General features: G+C 44.3%; 1 protein-coding gene across 1 annotated transcript in view; it reads left to right on the top strand.

Annotated features, from left to right (window-relative positions):
- Positions 1–18,982, top strand: part of smchd1 (structural maintenance of chromosomes flexible hinge domain containing 1) — a 268,185-nt gene that overhangs the window by 190,434 nt on the left and 58,769 nt on the right. Inside the window, exons 36-37 of the mRNA XM_068031705.1 lie at positions 7,248–7,379; positions 11,037–11,189. Coding sequence (XP_067887806.1) covers positions 7,248–7,379; positions 11,037–11,189 — 285 coding nt within the window. The remainder of the gene's footprint in view (positions 1–7,247; positions 7,380–11,036; positions 11,190–18,982) is intronic.

Raw genomic sequence — 18,982 nt, 5'->3', positions numbered from 1 at the left:
CTGTGCTGTAAACTTTCTATGATTTGCAACTATCTTTAGCCACAAGTGCCAAGTGGATCATTCATCTCTGCCTCCCCCAAGATCCCCAGCATCACAGATGCCAGTCTTCAGCCAGTTCAATTCACTCCAGGTGATATCAAACAGCTGAGTGCACTGGATACAGTAAAGGCTCTGGGCCCTTGACAGCATCTCAGCTGAAATGCTGAAGACTTGTGCTCCAGAACTAGCTGCGCCTTTAGCCAAGCTGCTCCAGTACAGCTACAATACTGACATCTACCTGACAATGTGGAAAAATGCCTGGGTATATTCTATCCACAAAAAAAACCAGATCCAATCCAGTCAATTGCCACCCCATCAGTCTGCTTTCAATCATCAAAAAAGCGATAGCACTGTCGATGACATCTTCTATCAAGTGGCGCTTACTCACCAATAGCTTGCTCACTGATGCTCAGTTTGGGTTCCACCAGGGCCACTCAGCTCCAGACTTCATTACAGCCTTGGTCCAAATGTGGACCAAAGAACTTGTTACAGACAGGGAGGAAATGGTGTGGATGACTTACACTTTTCACCTCAGATGACCACAGAAATTTTTTTTAAATGTTTTAATCCCTGAGTGTTCTAAGAGACAGACAAACGACATGTTTTCTCGTAGGCTTAAAAAGAAAGATAAATATGTATTAATAGCCAAAACTGTTTTACACATTCACACACATGCACACACACAAGAAAAGATAGAGTAGAGGGTAGCATGCGATTAGAGTTCGATTGTTGTAAAGAGAGTTCACTTTGAAACCTCCTTGGTTTTCCAGGAGGAAATTTTAACAGTGTTGCAAGCCTGAGTGTTCCTTGTCTTGGAATTGAAGTGTCACAGACTCGTTTGGTTAAAGCTCAGTCTGAGGTTGGTGGTAGAAGTCCTGATTCAATTTCTCAGATGGGGAGTTTTCAAAGTCACCTTGCAATCTCTCTGTCTCAGTAGTTTAAAGGTGGTGCTGACAAAACTCTTTGCTTAGCTGGATCAATCTCACAGCTTCTCTGGCTTGAATAGATTTCTGTCTCCCCCTCTCTGAGAAGTTACTTTTCAGTTAAAAAGCTTATGAGGTTTCAGTCTCAGTCAGGGGACTCAAGACGCTCTCCCTGGGGTATTCATACAGTGTCCCAGGATGTGGGGACCATTGCTACATAATAGTGTCTGAATGTGGTCCATTTTGATAAATAGGTGTTATTTTACACTAATTATCATGGCCTTGGCTTCGGAGTCAGTCTGTCTGCAAAAGCCTTTGCTAGCCTAATTTTTGATGATAGGAGTCGTCAGTATGAAATGGGCAGTTTTATATGTCAGTGTGCTTCCTCAAGGTGATTCCACATAATAATGACCCCGTCTTCAACAGACAAACATGTTGATTGGCAGTACAGGGGGGTTCACTTGACCTCTCCCTCCAATGTTGCCGGGTAGCAGAGTTACTAGTTTCTTGTAGTTTAGTTCAGCAGTTTACTTTTATTTCATAATTCCTCCAGTTCATTTCATATTTCCTCACTGTTCCCTCCGTGAGTGTGACCAGCTGAATTCCAGAGGTAAGCGTGACAACATCAAGGCAACATTTAACCAAGCGTGCCATCAACAAGCCCCATTAAAATTGAAGTCAATTGGGAATCCAGGAGAAAACACTCCACTGGCTGGAGACATACCAACCACAAGGACAAATGGCTGTGGTTGTTGGATACCAATCATCTGAGACCTAGGACATTGCTGCAGGAGTTCCTCAGGGCTGTGTGTCCAGCCCAGCCATCCTCAGCTGTATCATCAATGACCTTTCATCCAACATAGGGTCAGAAGTGGGAGTGTTAACTGATGATTGCACAGTTTTTATTTCCATTCACAACTCCTCAGATAATGAAGTATTCAATGCCCACGTACAGCAAGACCTGTACAGCATTCAGTCTTGAGTTGACAAGTGGCAAGTAACATTTGCACCACACAAGAGCCCAACAATGACCACCTTCCCTTGACATTCAACAACATTGCCATTGCTGAATCCCCCATCACCAACATCCTGAGGGTTATCATTGACCAAAAACTTAACTGGACCAAATAAATGTGGCTACAAGAGCAAGTCAGAGGCTGGGAATTCTGCGGCGAGTATCTCACCTCCTGACTCCCCAGTCTTCATCTACAAGGCACGTCAGGATTGTGATGGAATACTCCCACTTGTTTGGGTGAGTGCAGCTCCAACAACACTTGAGCAGCTCAGTGCCATTCAGGACAAAGCAGCCTGCTTGATGGGCACCCCATTCGCCACCTTAAACATTCCTTCCACCACTGGCACACAGTGCCAGTGGTATGTACCATCTACAAGATGCACTGCAGCAACTCACCAAGGCTCCTTCACCAGCACCTTCCAAATCTGCAACCTCTACCACCTAGAAGCACAAGGGCAGCAGGCACATGGTGACACCATCACCTGCAAGTTCCTCTACCAGTCTTGTTATCCTAACTTGGAAATATATCCCTGTTCCTTCACTACTGCTGGGTCAAAATCCTGGACTCCTCCTTGACAGCAATGTGGGCATACTAGCCCCACATGGATTACAGCAGTTCAAGAAGACGGATCGCCATCACTTTCGAGGGAAACTAGGGATGGGCAATACCTTTGTCAGCAACACCCATAAGCCATGAACGAATAAAATATAGAGCCAGGTCCCCTTTGACCTCACCTTCCACCCCTCCTTTTGTGTTTGCATTTGTCAGATAATCTTTTTGCTGTTTACAATATGACCACCTCAACACCAAGCACATTTTTCCTCCCTCCTTTCCTGTCTCCTCTATAGAGTAAAAATAATTCATTGGGGAGGGCCAATTTCAGTGGGATGAGAACAAATCTGGCCCAGGTAAATTGGAATCAAAGATAGGCCGTAAAATCTGTAATTGAACAATGGGCTATCTTTAAAGTGGAAATAGTTCAGGTACCGAGATAGTCAGGGACATTCCCACTGGGGAAGAAGGTAGGACTAGCAAAGCCTGAGCTCACTGGATGACGAAAGAGGGAAATATTAAGCTGGAAAAGGGAGTGTATAGCAGATGTTAGGTTTTTTAAATTCTTTCTTGGGATGTGGGCGACACTGGCTATGCCAGTATACGTTCATACGAATTAGGAGCAGGAGTAGCCACTCAACCCCTCTAGCCTGCTCCCCCATTTAATAAGTTCATGGCTGAACTGATTACTCCACATTTCCACCTACTCCCGATAACCTTCCACCCCCTTGCTTATCAAGAATCTACCTCTGCCTTCAAAATATTCAAAGACTCTGCTTCCACTCCCTTTTGAGAATTCCAAAGACTCATGACCTTCTCAGAAAAATTTCCCCTCATCTCTCTTAAATGGACAATCCCTTATTTTTAAACAGTGACCCCCTAGTTCGAGATTCTCCCACAAGGGAAAACATCCTTTCCACATCCACCCTGTGAAGACCCCTCAGGATCTTGTATGTTTCAATCAAGTCGCCTCTTACTGTTGTAAATTCCGGCAGATACAAGCCTAGCCTGTCCAATCTTTCCTCGTAAGACAGCCCACCTATTCCAGGTATTAGTCTAGTAAACCTTCTCTCTGCTGCCTCCAACGCATTTACATCCGTCCTTAAATAAGGAGACCAGTACTATACACAGTTCTCCAGATGTGGTCTCACCAATGCCCTGTATAGCTGAAGCATAACCTCCCTACTTCTGTATTCAATTCCTCCCGTGATAAACGATAACATTCTATTAGCTTTAAGAGTCAACCACATTTCTGTAGATCTGGAGTCACATGTCAGCCAGACCAGGTAAGGACAGCAGATTTCCTTCCCTAAAGGACATTAGTGAACCAGATGGGTTTTTATGACAATCGACAATGCTTTCATGGTCACCGTTAGACTAGTTATTTTTAATCCAGATTTGTTAACTGAATTCACATTTCACCATCTGCCATGGTGGGATTCAAATCCATGCCCCCTAGAGCACTAGCCTGGGCCTCTAGACTACTAGTCCAATGACGTGACCACTACTATAAGTGTGAATCAGGCTGAATTTAGAAAGTTAAGAGGGGAAGTGACAAAAGAAATGAGAAGCAAAGTGAGAGTATAAGAGACTGGCAACCAACATGAAAAGTTATCCAAACGTCTTCTATAGGTGCATAAATAGGAAAAGGGTAGTAAAGGGAGGGGTGAGGGCGATTAAGCACCAAAAAGAGGATTTGTGTATGGCGACGGGGCATGGCTGAGGAACTAAATGTCTGCTTTGCATCTGTCTTAACCAAGGAAGGAGTTGCTACCAAGGTCGTAGTGAGAGGAGGTAGTTAAGATACTGGATGGGCTAAAAATTGAAAAAGAGGAGGTAGTCGAAAGGCTGTACTTAAAGTTGATAAGTGACCAGGACTGGATCAGATGCATCCAAGGATACTGAGGAAAGTAAGGATAGGAATTGTGGAGGCACTGGCCATAATCTTCCAATCCTCCTTCGATACAGGGGTGGAGTCAAGGACTGGAGAATTGCAAAAGTTACAGCCTTGTTCAAAAAGGGGTATAAGGATAAACCCAGCAACTGCAGGCTAGTTAGTTTAACGTCAGTGGTGGGAAAGCTTTTACAAATGATAATCCAGCACAAAATTAACAAGTCGCTTGGACAAATGTTGAATAATTAATGAATGCCAGAACGGGTTTATTAAGTTTGATCAAACTTTTCGATTGGATAACAGAGATGGTTGATGTGATGTACATGGACCTTCAAAAGGCATTTGATAAAGTGCCACATAACCGGCTTGTCAGTAATGTTGAAGCCCATGGAATGAAAGGGACAGTGACAGCATAGATGCAAAGTTGGCTGAGTGGCAGGAAACATCAGTGGTGAACAGTTGTGTTTCGAACTGGAAGATGGTATATAATGGGGTTCCCCAGGGATTGGTATTAGGACCACTGCTTTTCTTGATCTATGTTAATGACAGACTTGGCTGCGCAGGGCACAATTTCAAAATTTGCAGATGATACAAAACTTGGAAGTATTGTGAACTGTAAGGAGGATAGAATAGACTTCAAGAGAACAGACAGCCTGGTGGAATGGGCGATGAAATTTAATGCAGAGAGATGTGAAGTGTGTTATGACCAGGTGAGAAAGAGGTCTAAGGTTCCCTTTCAGCCTTCACCTGGTCCTACCTTAACGGTTTAATTTTAAACACACTGTTTTTAGCTCCTCCGTGGTGAATCTTTTTTCACCGCTTTCCAATTATAAGGCAAAGAAACTATCACAAACAGGCTTTCTTAGGTTTAAAGAAGAAAAGTTGAAATTTATTAAACTTAACGCCTACAGATACATAACGTGCCCACGCTAGCATGCATACGCTACACACGCATGCAAATAGAGACAGAAAAGAGCAGAAGAAAAAGTGGAAAAGTTTGAGGCAATATCTGAAGAGGTGTTACAGTTCTTCCGAGCTCACTGTAGAGTCCTTGATTGTAGGTAGATCTTGCTTTTCGTTGGGGCCCAGTATTCTTCTTAAACTTTGTTTGCTGTAGGAAACTTTTCTCTCTTGGGGTTCATGTGTCTTCAGTGGATTCAGAGGCTTGTGAGATAGAGATGGGAGCAGACAGGAGAGATCTTCAGTCCAGGAGCAAAAAAACACTCTGCCTTCAAACTCAGTTCAAAAGAAAACCCTGGAACCGATAGGTAGTCATGTGACCAGCTGGTCTAACCAGTCCTGGCTTTTGTGAATTGTATCCTGCTTAGCAGGCCCTGGAATGCGCTTCCTCACCTTCGATGTCTGTTAGTATGTAAAAAAAAAAAATTCCAGCCACGGATGATCTGTTCAAGTCTTTTCCTCGCTCCAACAACAGTTTAAAAAAATCAATGTTATGACAAAATTGATGTACCTCATTATCGGCATGACGGGTGATGCATTTTGGTAGGAAGAATGAGGAAAGCTCGTATAAAATCAAAGATACGATTCTCAAGGGGGTGTTGGAGTGGAGGGACCTGGGTGTATATGTGCACAAGTCGTTGAAGGTCATAGGACAGGTTGAGAAAACGGTTAATAAGGCATGCAGGATCCTGGGCTTTAAAATAGAACAATAGAGTACAAAAGTAAGCATGTTACCATGAACCTTTATATAACACTGGTTCGAACTCAAGTGGAGTATTGTGTCCAGTTCTGGGCACCACACTTTAGGAAGGAAGTGAAAGCATTTGAGAAGGTGCAGGAAAGATTTATGAGAATGGTTTCAGGGGTAAGAGACTTTGGTTGCATGGATAGATTAATGAAGGTCAGGGTGTTCTTGGGTAAGAGAGAGTTGAGAGGAGATTTGATAGAGGTGTTCAAAATCATTAAGGATCTGAACAGAATAGATGGGAAGAAAATGTTGCCATTGGCAGAAGGGTCGAGAACCAACAGGCACTGATTTAAGGTAAAAGCAAAATACTGCGGATGCTGGAAATCTGAAATAAAAACAAGAAATGCTGGAACCACTCAGGTCTAGCAGCATCTGTGGAAAGAGAAGCAGAGTTAACGTTTCGGGTCAGTGACCCTTCTTCGGAACTGACAAATATTAGAAAAGTCACAGGTTATAAGCAAGTGAGGTGGGGGTGGGGCAAGAGATAACAAAGGAGAAGGTGCAGATTGGACCAGGCCACATAGCTGACCAAAAGGTCACGGAGCAAAGGCAAACAATATGTTAATGGTGTGTTGAAAGACAAAGCATTAGTACAGATTAGGTGTTAATACACTGAATTATTGAACAGCAGCAAGTGCAAACCTGAAAAAAAAACAGTGGGTAAGCAAACTGAACAAACTAAGATCAAATGAAATAAATGCAAAAAAAATTGTAAAAAATGTTTTAAGAATGTAAAAAAAAGGAAGAAAAAATAACTAAAAATGAAAGTAAAATGGGGGGCTGTCATGCTCTGAAATTATTAAACTCAATGTTCAGTCCGGCAGGCTGTAGTGTGCCTAATCGGTAGATGAGATGCTGTTCCTCGAGCTTGCTGATTTAAGGTGACTGACAGGCGACCTTCCTGAGAGTGTGATGGAAGCAGATTCAACCATGGCTTTCAAAGGGGAATTGGATAATTATCTAAATAGCAAAAATTTACAGGGCTACAGGGAAAGACTGGCATGTGGGACTAGCTGAGTTCCTCTTGGAGAGCTGGCATGGACAGTGTGCTGAACGGCCTCCTGCTGTGCTGTAACCATTCTGTTTTATCTTTTTTGTGCTTTTTTTCATTCTAGATTACCTTGAATGTGGTACCAGGTGAGCCAGTGAAATTGGTGCCAGAAGAACACCCTGCCACTCCTACTGTCTCAAATGTCCGCAGTGTCGCCCATCGCACCTTAGTCAAATATTTGTGTCTGAAGATCATGGTAATAAAATTCTTTGTTACAATGTTAAATGCAAATGATAATCACTAATTCTTTTTCCATTTTATCCCACTGTTCCACGGATGCTGGCAGTCCCTAAAACCTTGCCCGATATCTCTGACCAGAGATGATTGTCAGCAGGTTACTTGTAAAGGGTATCATACCTGAGCCCAATTCTACTTTCATCGAATGTCCACATAAGTGTGTTTTCCCGTAAGGGTCACTAAATTGAAGTCAGCGAGGTAATATCTAGTAAATTGCATTCTGTTGTGGATTATTTCTGAAATCTGAGTGTTTTTGTTTGTAAGCGAATAGTTGGTTATTGCTTGAAAGAAATGTTTATAGGTAAAGGGGAGGAAAGCAAAAGAATTCACATGAGGAAAAGTGATTGAAGAAAAAGCCAAAATGCTGCAGCTGAGGTCATGGTGTGAGGGGGGATGAGAAGCTATTGAGAGATTTTCTGGTTATGATCAAATAGGTGAGAGTTGGAATCAAGTGAGGGTAGTCCCATGGAACTAGGCAACAGAGAGGCATTGGATAGAGATGGAGTGGTTGAATAAAAGACTGTAGAGTGGTTGAGAATAGAATAATGCAACACAGTCACAGTAGCAGAGTGTAGTTTCAGTCTGAATGGTGCTGCTTCACTGCTGCAGGAAGGGCAGAACTATATTGGAGGAATTCAAAAAAAGGTGTTATGGGAGAGATGGGCATAAATCTGGGAGGTGCCAACATATTCAAGGACTTTGGAAAGGAAAGGCAGGTTGCAGCTGGAGAAGTAATTTGAGTATTTTTTGAGGAGTGATGACAGCACTTTGAAAGGAAAGGGGGGCAGTACTTGGAGAGGGAACTGTTTACTGTACCAGCTAGCATAGGATCCAGAGCTAAGTTGGGTGGTGGCTGTTTCATGGGATTGGGGGAGCAAGAGTGGTTTTGTAGATGGGCTGAGCTTAGAAAGGGTATGAAAGGAGATGGGAGAAAACTAAGCTGGGATTTGAGGCTTGTTTAGAAGGCTTGCCATGAAGGAGAGGAGGGAGAAGCAGCAGGGGTATCTGAACATATATTGGTGTAGCAGAAATTCATGACCATCATACATGTGTTGGAGGGGGGTGGGAATAGGGATTTAAGGAGGTGGTTGGTAGTGGGGAAAATAACTCAAGTGTTATCTTTGCCCTCCAGGATGATTCTAAAGTTCTTGACAGAGATGAGTGAGGCCTGATGGTGTTTGATGTGGTCCAGTCGGATCTGACTGTGGGTGGCTATGCTGGTGTTGTGGTTGATGTATTCGATGCCTTTTGAATGAGGGACTGAAGATTAGAGCTGTACACAGGGAAACGATTGGGATGGGAGACAGTGAAGGTTTGGATACGAGAGTTGGAGGTGAGGGAATGGTTATGCAGATTAGTACCTGCGGAAGTATTGTGATGAATAGAAAGACCAAGACTGGGCAGTTGGAAGTATGAAAGTGGAATTTTAATTGATTTGGATGAGTGATTTTTATTTTTTCCTGAGAGAAAGGCACAGAAGGAAGTAGAGGCAGGGGGGTAGAGAATTGTGGATGATGAGCGAGGCAAAGAAGCGGTCAGAGATTGCCTTATTGGTGATTGAGACAGCGAATATAGGGATGCCATGGGGGATGCTGACCTCAGAGGCGGTGCATGATTACCTCCTGAAGTCCCCAGAATCACAGTTGCCAGCCTTCAGCCAATTCAATTAATTCCATATGATATCAAGAAATGGCAGAAGGCACTGCAAAGTCTATGGGTCTTGACAACACCCCGGCTGCTGTACTGAACCCTTGTGTTGCAGAACTAGTTGCGCCCCTGGCCAAGCTGTTCCAGTACTGCTGCAACACTGTCATCTATCCGACAATGTGGAAAATTGCCCAGGTCCACAAAAAGCAGGACAAATCCAATCCCGCCATTACCACCCCATCAGTCTACTCTCAATCATCAGCAAAGCAATGGAAAGTGTTGTCAACGGTGCCACTTAAACAACAACCACCTGCTCACTGATGATCAATTTGGGTTCTCTTGGGGCCACTCAGCCTTGGTCCAAACATGGACAAAAGAGCTGAATTCTAGGTGTGATGAGAGTGAGTGCCGTTGATATCAAGGCAGCATTTGACCAAGTGTGGCATCAAGGAGCCCTAGCCAAATTGAAGTCAATGGGAATCAGGAGGAAAACTCTGCACTGATTGGAATCACATCTAGCACAAAGGAAGATGTTTGTGGTTGTTGGAGGCCAATCAGCTGAGCCCCAAGACATTGCTACAGGAGTTCTTCAGAGTAGTGTCTTAGGCCCAAGCATCTTCAGCTGCTTTATCAATGACCTTCCCTCCATCATAAGGTCAGAAGTGGGGATGTTCGCTGATGGTAATCAATGTTCATTACCATTCGCAACTCCTCAGATACTGAAGCAGTCGGTGTCCATATGCAGCAAGACCTGGACAATGTTCAGGTTTGGGCTGATGTGACAAGTAACATTCGCATCACACAAGTGCCAGGCAATGACGATCTCCAACAAGAGAGATTCATTCAAAGGCATTACCATTGCTGAATTCTCCACTATCAACATCCTGGGGTTACCATTGACCAAAAACTGAACTGGAGCAGTCACATAAATACTGTGGCTACAAGAGCAGGTCAGAGGCTGAAAATTCTGCAGCAAGTAACCCAGCTGCTGACTCCCTAAAGCCTGTTCACCATCTACAAGGCACAAGCCAGGAGTGTGATGGTATATTCTCCACTTGCCTGGATGAGTGCAGCTCCAGCAACACTCAAGAAGCTTAATACCATCCAGGACAAAGCAGCCCGCTTGATCAGCACTCCATCCACCACCTTAAACATTCACTCCCTCCAACACCGTTGCACATTTTCAGCAATGTGTACAATATCCAAGTTGCTCTGCACCAAGTCACCACTCCTCCTTCGACAGCACCTTCCAAACTCGTGACCTGTTCCACCTAGAAGGACAGGGACAAGTTCCCCTCCAAGCCAAATACCATCCTGACTTGGAAACATATCACCGTTACTTTACTACTGTTGAATCAAAATCCTGGAATTCCTTCCCTAACAGCACTGTGGGTGTGCCCACACCAGATGGACTGCAGCAGTGCAACAAGGCAGCTCATCACCACCTTCTCTAGGGTAATTAGGGATGGGCAACAAATGCTGGCCTTGCCAGCAACATCCGCATCCCATGAAACAAAAATAAATATTTGGAGGGAGGACAGAAGGTAAGTGAATTTCGAGGCATGGAGAGCTGCTCATTGCAGAGACTGAGGGAGGAAAGGGGGAGGGGTATCTCAGGGTGGTGGAATTTGGGGTTTAGTGAACAACTAAGATTTTACAGGGGAGAATTAGGGGTGGGATAGGGTAAAGAGCTCAGAACGGAAAAAGTGGCAGAGAGGTTGGGGCTGGGGATTGTTTTACCACACCTGCACCCCAAATTACTGGGCCCTGAATAAAGTGTTACTTCTGGTCAGTTTTTTTCACTTGTTTTCATTCATTCCCTCTCGCCCTCCTCTTTAAAAAAAAAAACATTTCAAATTTACTTGCAGACACTTGTATTCACTTGAATGAATATTTAGACCGTATTTGCTTAAGACATTTGATAAAGTATTGCATACAAGCTACCTTTACATTTGTTCTTTGCAATTAGGACGAATATAACAATGCAGCTGGAGAAGATATTTGTGGCAAGTTGGTGGTTACAATTAAAAGTACGGCTGAAGATGATGGTGAGATTCCTCAGTTTCAGGGAAAACTCAGCTTTCTGGAGTTTGAACTCAACCAAGGATCTTCTGTTGTTTCAGTAAGTTTAATTTGTTTTACCTATTCTGATAAAAGCCTGCTGATGGGGACAGTAAATCTGAATCTCTCAAACCTGAAATGTTAATCCTGTTTCCCTCTCCACAAATGCTGCCGGACTTGTTGAGTATTTTCAGCATTTTCTGTTTTGTACTCCATCTGTCCTGTTCCATAGTTTAAAATTATCCCACACCCCAAATTAGTTTCATTTGCCAGAAGCCTATCTGACTGCCTCTTGATTTTGGCTTCTGCTTTCATTTCAGCTGAATTCATGCCCGCTAAATATTTGTGGTTATGAAATAATCGTTTTAATTGTATATCATTGGATCTGAACAATTTTGAAGAGGTTAAACTGAGCCAGTTTTTCTCCAGCGCAAATAGTGAAGCTTTTTGAAATTTGATTCTCATCATATTTGTTGTACTTGTTTTCTATATTGTGGCTGTATTTTACTGTATTATTCATGCTGTGGGTTCTTCTTGTCATTTCAGAAGCAGTTAGTGTCTTTGCCCTCCAGATTATAGTGTCATGGTAGTATAAGAGTATGGAAGATAGACATAAAAGCTGTGAAATCTGTATTTGGACATATATTTTGGGGAGCGTGATTTTTTTCTGTCAATTGAGTTTATTTTTCTCACCCAGTCTACTTGGCTGATAACAACTATCATATAGTCAGGACTAGGTAAGGAAAAGTAACTACACCACCTTGGTTGGAGGGCAATGAAGCATAGAGAATTTTCCCAACCCAGTTTACTTTATTTTGTGTTCTACATCAGATGGGTTTCTCAGAAAAATACTTTTAGATCAATTCAGTGAATTTTACATCTGTTTTACTATCAGACTCAAAAGTATTTTGAAGGGGCAATTCAGACCCACTAGACTTTTCACGACACAAGCTGTTATCTTTCAACTTTTCTCTTTAAGAGCATGCTCTCTGTAGCTTTAATATCCTTTTAATAATGTAGTCTCAGATCTACATACTAGTTTTAGATGGGTCTAAATAATGTTTCACAGTACTTTTGGGCACTGCATTATAGAAACAGGGTTAAAACTAACAGAGCACGTACAACAATCTTCCAGTCCTCCTGGGATATGGGGGTGATGCCAGAGGACTGGAGGGTTGCAAATGTTACATGCGTGTTTGAAAAAGGGGAGAGGGATATCCCAGCAACTACAGGCCAGTCATCCTAACATTAATGGTGGGGAAAACATTGAGACAGTAATCCAGGGCAAAATTAATTGGCATTTGGAAGTGTGCAGGCTAATAAGTGAAAGTCAGCCCTGATTTTCCAAAGGCAGTTTGTGTTTGATAAACTAATCATAGAATCATCGAATAGTTTCAACACTGAAGGCGACCATTCTGTCCATCTTGACCTTGCTTATCCAATTCCCTTTTTGAAAGCTGTCTCTACCACACCTCCAGGCAGTGCATTGCAGTTAGTAACCACTAGTTGCATAAAAAGTTTTTCATCATGTCACCTTTGGTTCTTTTGCCAATCACTTCAAATCTGTGTCCTCTGGTTCTCGACCCTTCTGCCAGTAGGAACAGTTTCTCTCTACTTTATCTGGCCCCCTCACGATTTTGAACACCTCTATCAAATCTTCTCTCAACCTGCTCTTCTGTATCAGGAGAACAACCCCAGCTTCTTCAATCTATCTACGTAACTTTATCCCTGGAACCATTCTTGTAAATCTTTTCTGCAATCTTTGCACCTTCCCAAAGTGTGGTGTCCAGAATTGGATGCAGTGCTCCAGTTGAGGCTGAACCAGTGTTTTATAAAGGTTCATTGTAACTTCCTTGCTTTTGTATTTTATGCCTCTATTTACAAAGCTCAGGATCCAAAATGCCTTTGGAACCACCTTCTCAACCTGCCCTGCCACCTTCAGACCTTTGTGCACATATTTTTTTTTTAAATTCATTCATGGGATGTGGGCGTCGCCGGCCAGGCCAGCATTTATTGCCCATCCCTAATTGCCCTTGAGAAGGTGGTGGTGAGCTGCCTTCTTGAACCACTGCAGTCCATGTGGGGTAGGTACACCCACAGTGCTGTTAGGAAGGGAGTTCCAGGATTTTGACCCAGTGACAGTGAAGGAACGGCGATATAGTTCCAGGTCAGGATGGTGTGTGACTTGGAGGGAAACTTGCAGGTGGTGGTGTTCCCATGTATTTGCTGGCCTTGTCCTTCTAGGTGGTAGAGGTCGCGGGTTTGGAAGGTGCTGTCTAAGGAGCCTTGGTGCATTGCTGCAGTACATCTTGTAGATGGTACACCCTGCTGCCATTGTGCGTTGGTGGTAGAGGGAGTGAATGTTTGTAGATGGGGTGCCAATCAAGCGGGCCGCTTTGTCCTGGATGGTGTCGAGCTTCTTGAGTGTTGTTGGAGCTGCACCCATCCAGGCAAGTGGAGAGTATTCCATCACACTCCTGACTTGTGCCTTGTAGATGGTGGACAGGCTTTGGGGAGTCAGGAGGTGAGTAACTCGCCTCAGGATTCCCAGCCTCTGACCTGCTCTTGTAACCACAGTATTTATATGGCTACTCCAGTTCAGTTTCTGGCCAATGGTAGCCCCCAGGATGATGTTAGTGGGGATTCAGCAATGGTAATGCCGTTGAATGTCAAGGGGAGATGGTTAGATTCTCTCTTGTTGGAGATGGTCATTGCCTGGCACTTGTGTGGCGCGAATGTTACTTGCCACTTATCAGCCCAAGGCTGGATATTGTCCAGGTCTTGCTGCAATTCTACACTGACTGATTCAGTATCTGAGGAGTCACAAATGGTGCTGAACATTGTGCAATCATCAGCGAACATCCCCACTTCTGACCTTTTGATTGAAGGAAGGTCATTGATGAAGCATCTGAAGATGGTTGGGCCGAGGACACTACCCTGAGGAACTCCTGCACTGATGTCCTGGAGCTCAGATGATTGACCTCCAACAACCACAACCATCTTCCTTTGTGCTAGGTATGACTCCAGCCAGCGGAGGGTTTACCCCATTGATTCCCATTGACCTCAGTTTTGCTAGGGCTCCTTGATGCCATACTCTGTCAAATGCTGCCTTGATGTCAAGGGCAGTCACTCTCACCTCACCTCTTGAGTTCCGCTCTTTTGTCCATGTTTGAACCAAGACTGTAATGAGGTCAGGAACTGAGTGGCTTTGGCGGAACCCAAACTGAGCATCACTGAGCAGGTTATTGCTAAGCGAGTGCCGCTTGATGGCACTGTTGATGACACCTTCCATCACTTTACTGATGATTGAGAGTAGGCTAATGGGGCAGTAGTTGGCCGGGTTGGACTTGTCCTGCTTTTTGTGTACAGGACATCCCTGGGCAATTTTCCATATTGCAGGGTAGATGCCAGTGTTGTAGCTGTACTGGAACAGCTTGGCTAGAGGCGCGGCAAGTTCTGGAGCACAGGTCTTCAGTACTATTGCTGAAATATTGTCAGGGCCCATAGCCTTTGCAGTATCCAGTGCCTTCAATCATTTCTTGATATCACGCGGAGTGAATCGAATTGGCTAAAGTCTGGCATCTGTGATGCTGGGGACTTCAGGAGGAGGCCGAGATGGATCATCAACTCGGCACTTCTGGCTGAAGATTGTTGCAAATGCTTCAGCCTTATCTTTTGCACTGATGTGCTGGGCTCCCCCATCATTGAGGATGGGGATATTTGTGGAGCCGCCACCTCCAGTTAGTTGTTTAATTGTCCACCGCCATTCACGGCTGGATGTGGCAGGACTGCAGAGCTTAAATCTGATCCGTTGGTTATGGGATCGCTTAGCTCTGTCTATCGCATGCTGCTTACGCAGTTTGGCATGCAAGTAGACCTGGGTTGTAGCTTCACCAGGTTGACACCTCATTTTGAGGTATGCCTGATGCTGCTCCTGGCATGCCCTCCTGCACTCTTCATTGAACCAGGGTTGGTCTCCTGGCTTGATGGTAATGGTAGAGTGGGGGATATGCCGGGCAATGAGGCTACAGATTGTGGTTGAGTACAATTCTGCTGCTGCTGATGGCCCACAGCGCCTCATGGATGTCCAGTTTTGCATTGCTAGATCTGTTCAAAATCTATCCCATTTAGCACGGTGTTAGTGCCACACAACACGATGGGCGGTATCCTCAATGTGAAGGCAGGACTTAGTCTCCACAAGGACTGTCCGGTGGTCACTCCTACCAATACTGTCATGGACAGAAAGATTTGCGGCTGGCAGATTGGTGAGGACGAGGTCAAGTATGTTCTTCCCTCTTGTTGGTTCCCCCACCACCTGCCGCAGACCCAGTCTAGCAGCTATGTCCTTTAGGGCTCGGTCAGTAGTGGTGCTACCGAGCCACTCTTGGTGATCGACATTGAAGTCCCCCACCCAGAGTACATTTTGTGCCCTTGCCACCCTCAGTGCTTCCTCCAAGTGGTGTTCAACATGGAGGCGTACTGAGTCATCAGCTGAGGGAGGGCGGTAGGCGGTAATCAGTAGGAGGTTACCTTGCCCATGTTTGACCTGATGCCATGAGACTTCATGGGGTCCGGAGTCGATGTTGAGGACTCCCAGGGCAACTCCCTCCCTACTGTGTACCACTGTGCCACCACCTCTGGTAGGTCTGTCCTGCCGGTGGGACAGGACATACCCGGGGATGGTGATGGCAGTTTCTGGGACATTGTCTGTAAGGTATGATTCTGTGAGTATGACCATGTCAAGCTGTTGCTTGACTAGTCTGTGGGGCAGCTCTCCCAACTTTGGCACAAGCCCCCAGATGTTAGTAAGGAGGACTTTGCAGGGTCGACAGGGCTGGGTTTGCCGTCGTCGTTTCCGGTGCCTCGGTCGATGCCGGGTGGTCCGTCTGGTTTCATTCCTTTTTATTGACTTTGTAGCGGTTAGGTACAACTGAGTGGCTTGCTCGGCCATTTCAGTGGGCATGTAAGAGTTAACCACAATGCTGTGGGTCTGGAGTCACATGTCGGCCAGACCAGATAAAGACAGCAGATTTCCTTCCCTAAAGGACATTATTATGACTGAACGCCTCTAAGTCAGGATCCCCCCTAACCGTTACGATACCCTGGCGCCGCAGATCACTGGTTGGCCTGGGATAGCAGACTCCGGTCGGTGAGTAGTGCCACTCGATTCAGGGCTGGAGTGCGGCCTGATGGACGCCGCCTCTCTCCTGTTAACGCACATACGCCCGCAGATGTTGCTGTTCCTGAACCCGCTTAAGAATTGAACCCTTTAGTTTGTGTTGACTGTCCTCGTTCTTCCCAGCAAATTGTATCACTTTGCATCACTCTGCAATAAATTGTATCTGTCACGTGTCTGCCCATTCCACCAGCCCATGTCCTCTTGATGTCTATCACTATCCTCCACAGTTACTTATACTTCCAAGTTTTGTGTCATCTGCAAATTTTGAAATTGTGCCCTGTATACCTAAGTCTCAGACGGTAATATAGATCAAGAAAAGTGGGGAGCACCACTGTATACCTTCCTCTGAAAAGCAGCTTTACTCAGTTTCTTGTTACTGAGCCAACTTTGTATTCATGCTGCTACTGTCCCTTTTCTTACATAGGCTTGTCAGCAAAATTGAAACCCATAATGTGCCACTTTATCAAACACCTTTTGAAAGTACATATATTATCCTATCATTACCGTATACATTACCCTATACATACATTACCCTATCTGTTACCTCATTAAAAAAAAAGTCAATCAAGTTAAACAGGATTTGCCTTTAACAAATCCATGCTGTCTATCCTTCATTAATCCGCACTTGTCCTGGATTATTATTTCAAAAACTGCTGTGGTTAAACTGACTCGCCTGTAGTTGCTGATTTATGCTTACATTTGTTTTTGAACAAGAGTGTAACATTTGCAATTCTCCAGCCCCCTGGCAGCACCCATATATGGAGAATTGGAAGATTGTGGCTGGTACTGTTAAAATTTCACCTTTACATCCCTCAGCCTCTTTGGATGTTTGCCATCTGGTCCTGGTGACTGATCAACTTTTAAGTATAGTCATCCTTTCTAGTAACTGCTTTAAGATTTATCTGGATTCCCTGTTAGCTGCCATTCTCTTATACCTTTTCCCTTTTTTCACTTCCCCTCTGAACTTTTAATATTCAACCTATTTCTCACTTGTTATTAACAACCTGAGATCTGTCATACACCCGCTCTTTCTGCTCTCTATCTCCTTCGCCATGCAGGGAGCTCTGGCTTTGGTTGCCCTACCTTTCCCGTTCGTGAGAATGTACCTCAACTGTGCCCAAACCATCTCCTCCTCAAAGGCAGCCCATTGTTGGATTACAGTTTTGCCTGTCAACCTTCTCAACCCACTGAATGTGTCCCTCTTCCAATTAAGTATTTTTACTCTAGATTGCTCATTGTCCTTTTTCATAGTTAAGCCGAACCTTATGATACAATAATCTCTGTTCCTTAAAAATGTTCCCCTGCTGACACTTGATCCTCTTGACCCACCTTGTTCCCCAGAACCAGATCCAGCAGTGTCTGTTTCCTTGGTGGACTGGAAATGTACTGCTCAAGAAAATTCTCCTGCGTATACTTCAGAAACTCTTTGCACCCCTGCACTTTTAATATCCCAGTCGAAACTAGGATAATTGAAGTCCCCTACTATCCACTGTTCTTTCACCTCTAATTTCCGTGCAAATTTTCTCCTCTATCCCACTAGTTGGTGGCATGCAATGCATCCCAGTGTACGGACATATGAATTAGGCACAGGCGTAGGCCACACGGTCCCTGGAGCCTGCTTCGCCATTCGGTAAGATCATGGCTGATCAGATTGTAACCTAAACTCCATATTCCCACCTACCCACAATAACCTTTCACCCCCTTACTTATCAACAATCTACCTACCTCTTCCTTAAACATGTTCAAAGACTCTGCTTCCACCGCCTTTTGAGGAAGAGAGTTCCAAAGACTCATGAGCTTCTGAAAAAAGAATTTCTCCTTATCTCTGTCTTAAATGGGCGACCCCTTATTTTTAAACAGTGGCCCCTAGTTCTAGATTCTCCCACAGGAGGAAACATCCTTTCCACATCCACCCTGTCAACAGCCCTCAGAATCTTGTATGTTTCAATCAAGTCGCCTCTTACTCTTCTAAACTCCAGCGGATATAAGCCTAGCCTGTCCAATCTTTCCTCCTAAGATAACTCGCCCATTCCAGGTATTAGTCTAGTAAACCTTCTGTGAACAGCTTCCAATGTATTTACATCCTTCCTTAAATGAGACCAATATTGTACGCAGTACTCCAGATGTGGTCTCACCAATGCCCTGTATAGCTGAAGCATAACCTCCCTACTTTTGTATTTGATTCCCCTCACGATAAATGATAACATTCTATTAGCTTTCCTAATTACTTGCTGTATCTACATGCTAACCTTTTGGGATTCATGCACTAGGACACCCAGATCCCTCTGCATCTCAGAGCTCTGCAATCTCTCACCATTTAGATAAGATGTTTTTTTATTCTTCCTGACAAAATGGGCAATTTCACATTTTCCCACATTATACTCCTTTTGCCAGATCTCTGCCCACTCAGTTAACCTATCTATATCCCTTTACAGCTTCCTTACAACTTACTTTCCTGCCTATCTTTGTGTCATCAGCAATTTTATCAACCATACCTTCGGTCCCTTCATCCAAGTCATTTGTATAGATTGTCAAACGTTGAGGCCCCAGCACTGATCACTGTGGCATACCACTCAATGCATTTTGTCATTTATGCCTACTCTCTGTTTCCTGTTATCTAGCCAATCTTCTGTCCATGCCAATATGTCACCCCCTACACCATGAGCTTTTATTTT

Source organism: Heterodontus francisci, chromosome 5 (assembly GCF_036365525.1).
Source record: "Heterodontus francisci isolate sHetFra1 chromosome 5, sHetFra1.hap1, whole genome shotgun sequence".
NCBI lineage: Eukaryota > Metazoa > Chordata > Chondrichthyes > Heterodontiformes > Heterodontidae > Heterodontus > Heterodontus francisci.
Note: the sequence above shows the minus strand (reverse complement) of the source record. Positions and strands in the feature narration are given on the sequence as shown.